Source organism: Manacus vitellinus, unplaced genomic scaffold, assembly GCF_001715985.3.
Source record: "Manacus vitellinus isolate BGI_N305 unplaced genomic scaffold, ASM171598v3 scaffold_5_pilon, whole genome shotgun sequence".
Classification (NCBI taxonomy): domain Eukaryota; kingdom Metazoa; phylum Chordata; class Aves; order Passeriformes; family Pipridae; genus Manacus; species Manacus vitellinus.
In genome coordinates this window covers 12,652,632-12,665,082 of record NW_021940682.1, presented here as the reverse complement: position 1 = coordinate 12,665,082, position 12,451 = coordinate 12,652,632, and the positions used below count along the sequence as shown (strand labels likewise).

The 12,451-nt window shown below is 39.8% G+C and overlaps 2 protein-coding genes across 2 annotated transcripts in view; one reads left to right on the top strand and one right to left on the bottom strand.

The window, feature by feature from the left end:
• ALDH1L2 (aldehyde dehydrogenase 1 family member L2) overlaps positions 1-5,198 on the top strand; it is a 28,955-nt gene extending 23,757 nt beyond the window's left edge. The window contains exons 20-23 of the mRNA XM_029963397.1: positions 258-423; positions 1,572-1,677; positions 2,871-3,070; positions 4,106-5,198. Of these exons, the coding sequence (XP_029819257.1) occupies positions 258-423; positions 1,572-1,677; positions 2,871-3,070; positions 4,106-4,161 (528 nt within the window). The 3' untranslated portion in view covers positions 4,162-5,198. The remainder of the gene's footprint in view (positions 1-257; positions 424-1,571; positions 1,678-2,870; positions 3,071-4,105) is intronic.
• Positions 5,199-6,141: 943 nt separating this feature from the next.
• CUNH12orf45 (chromosome unknown C12orf45 homolog) lies at positions 6,142-9,125 on the bottom strand. The gene is made up of 3 exons (XM_029963535.1): positions 8,901-9,125; positions 7,500-7,636; positions 6,142-6,569 (listed from the first exon to the last, which is right to left on the bottom strand). Exons 1-3 carry the CDS (start codon positions 8,914-8,916, stop codon positions 6,387-6,389), a joined length of 336 nt encoding a protein of 111 aa, XP_029819395.1. The 5' UTR covers positions 8,917-9,125; the 3' UTR covers positions 6,142-6,386.
• Between the last annotated feature and the right edge of the window lie 3,326 nt (positions 9,126-12,451).

The window sequence follows — 12,451 nt, the reverse complement described above, 5'->3', positions numbered from 1 at the left end:
TTTTACATGTCTGTCTTGATAGCAGAAGAGAATATATACGTGAGCACTGCATGAAAAACTTTCAGAATTAACTAGAGATTAGAAACAAAAGACAAAGCCTCATTTTAAAAAGGGAGGAACATTACATCTTCAAAGAATCCAGTCCTTTCTTAGAGCTTATCTTCATAGCACAAAAAAATGCAGCATCACAAATCTCTGGTCACTGTAACAAGTATTTGCTATGTTATGTAACTTCATTTTAATTGGGTAACTCATAGGTTGAAGAAATAAAAAAGATGAAAATTGGTGACCCACTTGACAGATCTACAGATCATGGTCCACAAAATCACAAGGCACATTTGGAAAAGCTGCTGCAATATTGTGAAACTGGAGTTAAAGAAGGAGCCACTCTTGTGTATGGAGGAAGACAAGTATGTAGACCAGGTAAAATACTTTTCAGAGGTATTTGGAACGTTTACACTTTATGCAAAAGCCATCACAATTGCCTCAGCTGCATTATGTGAAGTTGTATTATCATGGGAATAGTACCAGGTGAGCTTATGATACCACAGGGCTTTAAAGTCTCACATTATGAGAAGCTGTGCAACTGAAGTGTAAGTTATGACATTGAATCAGAGTCTAGTCTGTATGGGAATGTTTTGCTTATTTATTCCTGTTAAGGCTTTTCTTGTAACACCCTTGAACTGTCAAGAGCCATAAGTATAATCATATTCCTTTAGATCACACTAACACTAAAGCTGACTGAGGAAACTACTAGCAGAGGTATTATTATCAAAATCTTTTTTTGCTATCTTGACAACATGCACACCAAGCTCAATGGGCAGACACAAAACCAACGTTTTCTCATGGACATCTGTCCTTCATTGATAATGAAGAAAAAACATTTACATCAGAGTTTCAAAACATAATGATTGCATTCCTAAATAAAATGAAAGTAGAGACTCATAACTATAGGAAATCTGTGTAACAAAACTAAATGGGAAATCTTAGGGAAGGGAAGGGAATTTATATAAAATCTCTGAAACTGATTTTACACTCTCAGAGAAGAATACAATCACTCACCAAGACATAGGGATTGCTTGTGTATAACACCAGGACAGTTCTTAATTGACAATGATGAGCTAGCTTTTGGACAAGTCTTCACACCCTTCAGAAATGAGCAGTCATTATGAGGCAATCCTTTGCCTCAGGCATGTATTTCTCTTTTTGGAATATACAGATCCTTATGGCTACAGTGGCCTCTGCAACAGGCTGTAACCTTGTCTTCCTGCTGTCAGAGTACAGGGGCTTCTCCTGAGGAATCACCTGGCCTGTGACATGCAGACCCTCTGGCCTGGCAGGGAACAGCATGTGTTGTCACTGATCAATACAGGCCAGGCTTTTACCCTTTTTACTGACGTTTCTCTGGTGCTCATACACATGCATTTCCATTCCTACTTCATTCATATCTATTTTCTGTTTCAAGTTGTAACTTATTTATGACCTCAAAGTATGGCAAAGAGATGGCCTGGACAATAGGATACCATTAAGCACTTTTACCATGCTCAAACAATGTTCTATCCTCTATTTAGGTTTCTTCATGGAACCCACTGTATTCACAGATGTTGAAGACCATATGTATATTGCCCAGGAAGAGTCCTTTGGTCCTGTGATGGTGATTTCTAAATTTAAAAATGGGTATGTTCTCCTCTTGTCACTGTTAGAAACTTCATTTTCCTATTTCCCCCCTAAGTGAAGAAGTGATAGCATATTCAGTATTTTGTTAAATCTTGTTAGACCAATCTGAATACCTAGATCCTCTTCCAGCTAAATTCTGAGAAAATACATTTTTTTAGTAGGGGGTATCCTGCTCCATATCAATATAGACCTAATGCTGTTGGCAATGTGTGACAGGATAGAATGCAACCCTAAGTGCCAGTTCTTAAACAAGACTTAGTTTTCAGGGAAATGTTTTATTGAAGTTGATGTGGTAATTGCAACAGCTCAATTAAATTACAAAATGTGTATTTTTCCCAGTGGAATTGCTGATTTTTTCTGTCACAAAAGACCATGAAGTGTTGTTGTGCATTGTGTAGCACTGGCATGTTACTGTTGCAAATGAAAATTCCTCTGTATGTTTTGTAAACTGCCAGTTTTAATATCTTTCATTTCAGAGCATAAGAATTATTTTACACACAGATGAGATTGAAACCCTACATAGAAACTTCATATAAGTATTTCCACCAGGTTTCATTTTCTGCACTTTGATAACGCAGTTAAGAACGAGCCACATAGATAACCCTTCACATCCATAAGTTATGTACAGCGCTAAGGAACTGTATTGAATTTTTTAAAGTTTTAAACTGTTATGGATTTTTGAAGCTATATGGAGATGACATGCAAATAGAAAAGAAGTACTCTGGAAATGGCCTGAAAAGTTGTGTCTTGATAGAAGACATAATAATAAATGCTGACTTTCAGCATTTATTCTCCATTAACTTGTAAAGCTGGCCAAAAATTTAGCAAACTGATTCATCATCTGCTGCCAAGCTCTGTTTTACAAGTATTCTTGTATTGCTTTAATCCCCAAGTTGTACAGTAGCTGAGCAAAGTTGGTATGCATACAGCAACATTTCCTGTGGCATTTCTCAGTGTAGATATTAACCATTGAAACGTAAGGCCAAAAGCTTCACAAGTTTGAAGCAAGGCTGTGAATGTCCATGGATCTGTCAGATTGACACACCGATCCTTCCTTAACAAGTTGGCTTTAAAAAGGCTCCCTGGAGAAGGCAGGCCATGAGAAAAGGTGCTTCAGTCCCACTGAAGGTGGAAGGTGGCTAACACTTGTTTACTTTACCTAGATGCAATTAGATAATTTCTTTCTCCCACAGGGATGTCGATGGAGTATTGCGGCGGGCAAATGCCACAGAATATGGCTTAGCTTCAGGAGTTTTCACAAAAGACATAAGCAAAGCTCTCTATGTCAGTGAAAAGCTAGAAGCTGGAACAGTTTTTATTAACACATATAACAAAACTGATGTGGCAGCACCATTTGGTGGATTTAAGCTGTCTGGCTTTGGGAAAGATTTAGGTAAGTTGTTCTCTCCCTCTCTTGTTTCTCATCTGAGAGTCCTAATCAATGAACAAAACATTTTGCCTGTGTACAGGGTATCCAGTAAAACATGAGCTGTGGATGCACTTCCTGCAATTCCTCCAATTACAGTAATCTAGTTTCTCTCCCTTCCTTCAATATTCACACCTCAATACCTCCCATTCAGCTCTTCCTGTACATTTACTAAATAATGCTATAGCACACAGAATATTCCCCCTCCAACTGCTCTCAGAGCAGTCAAATTGCAACTTGTCCAGAGCTGCCTACAGGCTACAAAATGCTGTCAAGTAACAAAGATACTGGCCAAAATCTTTTTTCCCCTCAGAAAGGACACTAATTTAGGTTTCTCCTGTAAACTTTAAAGAGCATGGGAAACTTTTTTATGCCTTAAAATGTCACCAAAATTTGCCAACAGCCACAGAGAAAGATGCATTAAAAATATTTTCTTTACAAAACGAGTTTTTTAAAAAAATTGAAGTCTACCTTGTCAAAGAAACTTTACAAGTCTGGACAGATCAATCCTCAGGACAAGGAAAAAAAGGAAAGCCAAATTTCACTAACACAACACATTTTTGCCTTTGGAATTTCCAAAGCCATTTCCTGAAACTGAGTGATGGTAACAGGGAAAAAAAAAGATTACTGATTTTTACACAGCTTCTCTACACCTATAAACTTTAACACAGGCAAAGCAAAGTTCATAAATTCATCTATGAGCTCTCAGTGGCCATCTAAATACTGCTGCTGCTCCAGTCCCAGCCGGGGGGCTGCCTGTTAAATTCCAGCTCTTTTTTCTTTCCAGCTCTTTTTTCTTTCCACATCTGTTGGGTTTGACCTCTTCTTGTCAAAACAGTTCTGTAAATCTCAGTGGGAAGGTAAAGTAATTAGTTCCCATTGTTTTTATGGACTCAAATATTGGCTACAGCATTTTAAATTTTTTTCTTAATAATAGTTACAGCCTGACAACATTCTCTCATTTAGCTGCTATTCTAACAGGGGAATATTTTGCTTGTACAGGTGAAGAAGCTCTTCATGAATATCTCAGAACCAAGGCTATCACTGTGGAATATTAAAGTAACAGCTTCACTTGGGAAGTAAACTTTCAGCAGAGTTTGAATCTTGATGACTACATGAAGCACTCAACACCATGCCTAGGATATGCTGTCTGCAGTGCTACAACTAAGCAAACAAAACAAAACACTCATTCCATGGATAAATTTCTATAAATCAAATCCAAACTTTAGTCTCACTGACAGATAAAGGCTTTTTGAAATTACCCTGAAATTATTTAAATTATGCAGCAGCAACAGTTGGTAGCACAATTCCTGCCTCCCCCCACCAAAAAAACCCTAGAACATGATTCAGTTTATTTTTTTTAATAGAACTGAAGAATGAGTTCTCACATGCCTACTTTGTATTTCTGTGACATAATACTTACATGATTTTAAATCATTAGTCATTAGGCTTGAACTAAAATATACTGATTATGCCATTTTTGCTATAAATCAGTTCAAGTTTTACAGTAGCAATTAAACACTCTGCTCTGGTGATTCTTCAGCAGTACAAAAACCTTTGTGCCATACATAAATCAATGCAAGAAAGTGCACTTACTATGATCTTTGTATAGTACATACAGAGTTCAACATTGGTGTTAAACTATGCATATCAAGCTAAAGTTACTGAAAATATTTTCTACCTTTTTGTTGATACAGAATGTGTGATCTGCCTGCAATTTGAAAGGTGATTACATTAACAGATTAAAATCACTTCTTGTGTTGTGCATGTGGACTGTTATCACTCTTTCATACAGCATGATTATTATTTTGTATTTCATACTTTCGGGGTTTTTTTAATCTGTGGGAAAATCTCCTGTAAAATGACCAAGGTAAGATGTTGGCTTTAAAACTTTTTTTCTGTTGGAAGAAAACGTTCTATAGATTGAAACCTTATCTAACAAACTATGCCTACTAAGACTACTTGCTCTTAGAATGCAACACCACCCAAAGCTTCATCTGATCTGTGTGCTGCCATTAAAGGTAGCAGTCTGATTCTTTGATTCCCATCCTTCCCCTTTGCTAAAATATTCAGTGGTTTAATCATCTAATCCCAGTAAATCGTGTCTTCATTCTATGTTTAAGTCACATTGTGAAAGGAAGATCAGAATCCTTGTTGTTTCTTATCACGAATATTACAGAAACAGATACTAAAACTGGAGCTTTAAGTATGGGATTCAAAATAAATTTTGTAAATAACTGCAGGCTTCAATTCATGACATTAAGTTTAATATTTGAGCAAATACAATATAGAAGATTTTACTTTAATGGTGTAAAAAATACAAAGTTTCTTTAAGAAACAATAACATCCAGCATGACAGACACTTCTGAAATACAAACCAATCTATGAAGTAAATACAACAGCCCAAATCATTGTATTTGATCCATCTCAGGTAAGTATGAATGAGACTCACTGATCCTAGTTTCACAATTGTTTCAAGCTAACCTAAGTACAGGCCAGCTGAAAATTCACCTTTTTATCCTTCTGACAGTGACAGCTGTTAACCAAATGGAGAGAATGGAAATGTAGCAGGGAAAGTGGGGGATGAAAACTGTAACTTAAAGCAATTGTAACACCCCAGAGGCACAGTGGACCATTTGAATATGGAGGTTATTGGCACAGCCACAAATGTTTCACATGTGAGCTTGTAACATTCCCGTAAAGGTGCAGAGCTCAATGCAGGAAGAGAGTAAGTAATCCTCTGCCATGGCTGTCCTTACCCATGCTAGCCCAGCTGGAAAGGACCTCAGCCACTGCTCTGGTGTTCAGCAGTCATTGTCATGAATGCAATGTAGACATACCTCTGAGGTACTTTAAGATAATGTTTAATATGGAAGACATTGTACATAACAATATAAAAACAAAGCTTTTTTCCTAGTTAACTCTTTCTTGCCCTTGAAGTAAAAATGTCTATCATACTATTAAAAAAGCCCTTTTCAACAAAGCAACAGAACAAGAATTTTAACTTAATTCGTTCAAGTGATCCTTACTCAAGCTGCTTTCTCAGTCTAATCTACTACAAAGTCCATGTCCATGTTTTTGGATGCATCAAATCGTACTTAAATCTTCAGAAACCCAGCCTCCTTCAGTCATGAGTTGATCCTGAATTCTCCACCACGTAAACTGTAGCATTTCACACAAGAGATGCTACACTGGGAAACAAAATAGTTTTAAGGGCCAAGTCTTCAAAGTGAGAAGACATGAGTTGGTTTTGTTGGGTTTTTTAAAGTAAAATAAAATGGATTTACTCATTCACTTTGCTGTCCAAAATTTCTATTTTGCCCTTTTCTCCCTTTTGCTTAGGAAACTTAATGTTGTCTATTGTCACTTCATCGCTGACAGAGTCATCTTCAGATTCCGAGTCATCTTCTGAAGTTAGCATCTCCTCATCTGTATCAGAATCACTCAGTTCAACTACAGCCACATTCTGGGGAAAAAAAAAAAGATCTTGGTTAACATATTATACATTTCTGTATCACTTCTATCATTGGAGTAAAACATAAAGCAAACACATGAAACATCCTACTACCATAAGAAAACCACAACCACAATATGAAAGACTTTTGGGTTTTCCTAGGACTATGACAAATATCATGAAGAGATGCCTAAATATTTAAATTGTAATTTATCTTGCCCTATAGCAAATATAAGGCCTGAATCCAACCAGTGGCCAGTAAATTTTTCTGACAGCTCACACACCAAACCCCAGGCTGCCTTATCTCTGCCTTTTACCTTGTGGGTCTGCAGGCCAGAAGGCACTTGGCTGGGTCATGCACACACCACCTTCATATTAAAATTTTCTTATCTAAGCATGTGGCTGCAGCACTTTAGTTAAAACTAGAAAGAAAATATTGATGTGACTGTGAATAAATAGACAAATACCAGCAACAAAGGATCACAACAACATAACAACTTTTCTAAACTCAAGATCTATAGTCAGTCCTAAAAATACTGACAGAGCACAACTTAAAGCCAGTTACTACTCTTACACTAAAGTCTTGTTATGCCTTACTAGGCATACAATATAATTGTCCAGTTTCTAACCCAAATTTTCCTAGGAGATATTTAAAATAGAATTTGTGACTTTTGATTCAGAGTTGCTGATTCAAAAGTATGTCTTACTCTGGTCCTAAACTACTCCATCTTCAGTCATTCCATTCTGCAAGTTTGAAAACCAAGTTGTAAGTATCAACCAAATAAGCATTTTTATTATATCTATGTTTTGCATTAGCAGATCACAGACTAAAATAGTAAAGACCTCACCTTATCTACCATATTAGCTCATTCTAAGATCAGAGAGTTATTTTAATCACATCTAAATTTACTTTATAAAATTAAAAACATAGTAAGTACTTACCATTTCTATAACTTTTTCTGTTGCACTGTCTAGATTTTCAATATCAAATTGATGAGCTGGTGCTGTTATCATTTTTCTTTTCAGCTCATCATTTGCCTGGGCCATCTGTGGTAAAAAGCTCTGTACTCGGTCCAAAACTGAAAAGAAACAATTATTCAAAGAGATGCACATCAGTTTTCACATTTATACCTCAGAAACCTGAGCCGTTAAACAGATTCCATTTCAACTGTAATTTCCAGCAGCCTACAGAATTTAAGATGTTTTAACAGAAGCATTTATTAAAGTTTTCAATTTTCCAAGACATAAACAGCAAAAATATATTGGATCCATTGGTCAGCATTTGGTGCAGGAAGAAGTCACTTCAACAATTCCACTTGGATTCTTAAAACAAAATGTGATTACTTTACAGAGAACTTGCTTTCAAATTCCATGGTTTAAAACATATATTAAATGCCATCCTGAAGAACTTCCATATCAGCATTATCTCCAATGGAAATATAATTGCATCCTCTTTTCTTCCCTTTTAAAGTATAGTCTGAAGGTCTCAAAGAAGATGGAAAAATTAGCTGTAGCACAGATGCCATGCTAGACTAATGAAAATCAACATAATTAACAAGAAGAACTCTGAAATTAAGATGGTGAGAGAGAGACAGATGCTCTAGGTCGAAGTATGAAGCACTTTCTACAGAATTATCCCTCTAAGCTCAGTGGGACTTCCCAAGAATTTTAAGGTAATCAGTGTCATTAGGAGAATCACACTCATTTCCCTTCCATGGAGGAAAAGAATATGTTCAACCTGCCTCAGAGCCTTTTCAAATAAACTTTGCTGCACACATGCAGGTGAGCCAATCACTAGTTCTCTTTCTTTGAGAAGAGGTAATATTCCAGGTGAGCCTCACAAAAGTCCAACAGGTATAATGTACCTTTGAAACACTGTCATCTTTGTAGAGACTTTTATCCAAGAAAGAATTTGATCTAACAATTTTTTTTTGCTATTACTTTTTAAATTTCAGCTCAATCACAACACAAAAATACAATAATTTGCCAGGAGTCCATTTTAAACTAAATGCTTTTATACAACAGATATATCATACTGAGAAATTACTTCTAAAAAGAAGTAAAAAACCCAGATCAGAAAAAAAAAAAAAAGGCAACAACTGAAAAAGAATAATCTGTCCCTAAAACTTACAGCTGTAATGCCTAGCATTGCAAAATATAATTTACGTCTAAGTTACATGAAGAACCTGCAGGACATGGAACTGCAGTGGAGGACGTAGCACCAGTAGAAACTGAACACAAGAGTTTCTCCCTTTACCTGTGGAAGGAAAGCACTGAAGAAAAGTTTATGTCACAGATGTTACCTACTCCTTGACACCGTTCCAGCAACAAGCTCCTACTTACCACTGCTCCTTGGCATCCTGACTGTCTGTAAAGTCGTGGCCTTCTTGCTGCTACATTTTGAATTGATCAGCAAAATGTCTTCTAGCCCTGCAAACAACCAAGTATTACAGTACTTAGGCTGACAAGTTCTCTGTAATTGTCATCTGCTAATGCTGCTCTTGAAAGAAAGAATACAGGGCTACATGGGCCGCTGGCCTGGCCCTGCAGGCCACTTCTTACAGACTCACGCTGTATTCGAAGTATTTACCCAAGATTTATTGAGAATTACAATGCGTTGAAAAACTACCTGTAATATCCCACAGCAAAGCACAGCGAGATAAGAGCTAAGGCGTGCTAGTCACACTGATTTAAATCCCCGTGTGATGAGAACAAGCCACCAACAGCGAGGCCAAGGACCTACCCTAACCGCGGGCAGGAGCAGCGCCGTGAAATCCAAGCGACGCAGGGAAATTCAGCATTAATTGCACACGTAAACCCCCATGACCGCCAGCAGAGCCATCCGCCCGGTATCAGCAACTAAAGCGAAGCTTTCTGCCTTTTTAACATTGTTTTTTTTGGTTCTCATGAAAACGTCGTCACGAATGCCGATATTATTTAAACGTGGATTTCCCCCACCCACCCACCTCCCCATTATTTACTCCGCATTACCTGCAGCCGTGCCCGGAAAGCAGCTCCTCAGACAACGAGGGACCAGTGGCGCACCGGCGGCCCGGGTGGCCTGGTGACCCCTGCCTCGGCTGCCCACGACGCGAAGCCCCGCGCTCCCCGCCCTCACCGCCCGCCCGTCCCACGTCCAGCAGCCCCGGACCTCCCGACCCCCGCTGCCGCCGGCCCCGCATGCGGCCCGCCGCCACGGCAATGGCTGCCGGCGCTCCGGCCGTCTACAGCCTGCGGTGCCGGCAGCGCCCCCGCAGGGCGGGAGGGGCACGGCGGCGGGAACCGCGCGGGAAGGGAAACAAATCACCTTGCGAAGAAAAACAAACAAACGAACAAACAATAACAAAACAAAAAAAAACAACAACAAAACCACGAACACCCAAACAAAAGAAAAAAACCAACAAACAACTATTTTGAAATCGTTGTGAAACGATCAAGGGTGGGACTTGATGATCTCTTTTCCAACCCGGCTGATTCTATGATTCTATGATTCGAACCTTCCGAAATGCAACAAGGGCCCTGCACCTGGGGAGGAATGACCCCAAGCACCAGCACAGGCTGGGAGCCGACCTCCTGGAAAGCTGCTCTGAGGAGAAGGACGTGAGAGCCCTGGCGGACAACAGGCTGTCCATGAGCCAGTAGTGTGTCCTCGTGGCGAGGAAGGCCAATGGTGTCCTGGGGTGCATTAGGAAGAGCATTGCCAGAGGCCAAGGGAGGTGATCCTGCCCTTCTACTCAGCCCTGCTGAGGCACATCTGGAGTGCTGTGTCCAGTTTTGGGCTTCTCAGGTCAAGAGAGACATGGAGCTCCTGGAGCAGGTCCAGTGGAGGGCTACAAAGATGATTAAGGGACTGGAGCAACTTTTTTATGAGAAGAGACTGCAGGAACTGGGCCCGTTAAGCCTTGAGAAGAGATAGCTGAGAGGGTACCCCATCATTGTATACAAAAATGTAAAGGTGGGGTGCCAAGAGGATGGAGCCAGGCTCTTCTCGGTGGTGCCAAGCAATAGGACAAGAGGCAATGGGCAGAAACACAGGAAGTTCCACCTGAATGTAAGTAAGAACTTCTTTACTGTGCACTGGAACAGGTTGACCGGGGAGGTTGTGGGGTCTCCCTCACTGGAGATATTCAAGAACCATCTAGACACAATCCTGTGCCATGTGCTCTAGGACAACCCTGCTTAAGCAGGGAGGTTGGACCAGATGACTGATTCCGTGATTTGGCACGAAAAAGTCCATCCCATCACCTAGAAGAACCATGAGCATGTGGAACCAAGCTGCCAGCAGGTAAAGTCACTTGAATGCCTGCCAGTAACTGCTTGTCTCTGAAAACTCTCCCATTTTCCTTGTCAGAATTTGACAAATGCACCTAAAATTAAATTTCAGAGCCTGAGGGAGTTTTAATCATCTTTTGGAAAAGAAACTTAACACAACCACCAAGTTCAGTTGACACTGGCCAACCTGTTATTCAGGATTTGTTCTGCAGTTTCTGGCCTTTATCTGTTTATACTCTAGACAATGTGAAAACTGTAAAAAGAGAACTGAATGGTTCATAAGAAATGAGGTTGGAAGTACAAGCCAAAAGTGAGCAAAAGTAGCAATCAGGTAAGTGGTGTTTATAGGCCCTCATTGCAAAGAACACAGGGGGGAAAAAAAACCAAAAAAACAAACAACGAAAACCCAACAAACCACCCAGATCCCAGTGTCTTGGCATTAACAAATCCAAAGCAGTAGGAGGCAAACCTTCTGCAAGGCCTCTGCAAGAGATCTTGGGCCTCAAGTGAGTCTGTCTGAATTTGCACACGATGCAAAATAATAGTGTGGGAACTTCAGATACTATATATCATCCATGGGTATTATGTGATTTCAGTGGAGGGAGGGGCATAATGCTGTCAAGGAACCTGTAGTAGGGAATGATGAAATAATTGCCCAAGATCACCAGACATGCAATTAGAAAAGCCAGAAATAGCAGCCTCAGGTGTTATTCCCAAACCTGAGGTTTATACTCTAACCTGTTGGCAACAGAGGCAGACGTAATCATTATCTGATTTGCAAGGTGGCCCAACTAGGTATCCACACTGTGTAACATGTGAGCACACACAGGGCATGGATATATATGGTTACTACTAGGGCAGGGAAAAAACCAGATCTGTAGCCCAAATTCCCAATACATTCAGGGTTGAGACAGCTGAATTAATAGCTCTGAGGTTTGGGCTGCTTCATTCATTTAATGCAGTATTGACTCAAGAGTTCAAGCTGATGCCATATATTTCACTCTTGTAGCACAGATTGTTTTGGCCCCAGTCCTGGAAATACATTTTCCTGTGCTTAAGTTTCTGCTTTGCCACACATCCCCACCACAGCTAGCGCCAGTTTATGTCAGACACTTGGTGACTTGCCCATGCTGTCTTTTGTTCTGTCTGTAGAAAGGAAAAGGGATGCTGTAGGCTTGGCTGCTGTCACCATCATTAAATCCCAGTTCTCTTTTCTTCCTCTTTCTTCCCTTTCACCTCCCACTTAAGGCATGTTCACTACTTCAAGTTGTTGAGGAACAATGGAGGAATAGTATAAATAATGGTAATAAATGCATAAATTTAGCTGGCTTGACTGTTTCAATGTATTAATATAAAGTGTGTCTCAAAACAGGAGCCCAGCAAGGCCTTGGCTTTGTACTTAGCAAGGGAGGTCCTTGCAGACTTACATGTTGTGTGCAGTCTAGCTGGGCAAGAAAAAGGATTCCAACCGACCCACACACTTAAAAAACTGGATTCTTGAGGAAGCTGCTTTTAGCCAACTGGCAGGAAAGAGCGACAATGTCCCGGTAGCTGACAATCTGGAAACAGCGGCTCTTGTGCTACATCGCCAAGAAAGCTACTGCGAGTGGAAGCAAAGGCAC

What these genes read in the sequence shown, in the direction of transcription:
- CUNH12orf45 (XM_029963535.1), bottom strand. An exon ending in CAGAAAAAGTTATAGAAATG is followed by an intron (nt 6,570 to 7,499) that starts GTAAGTACTTAC and finishes TTTTTTCCCCAG; the next exon opens with AATGTGGCTGTAGTTGAACT.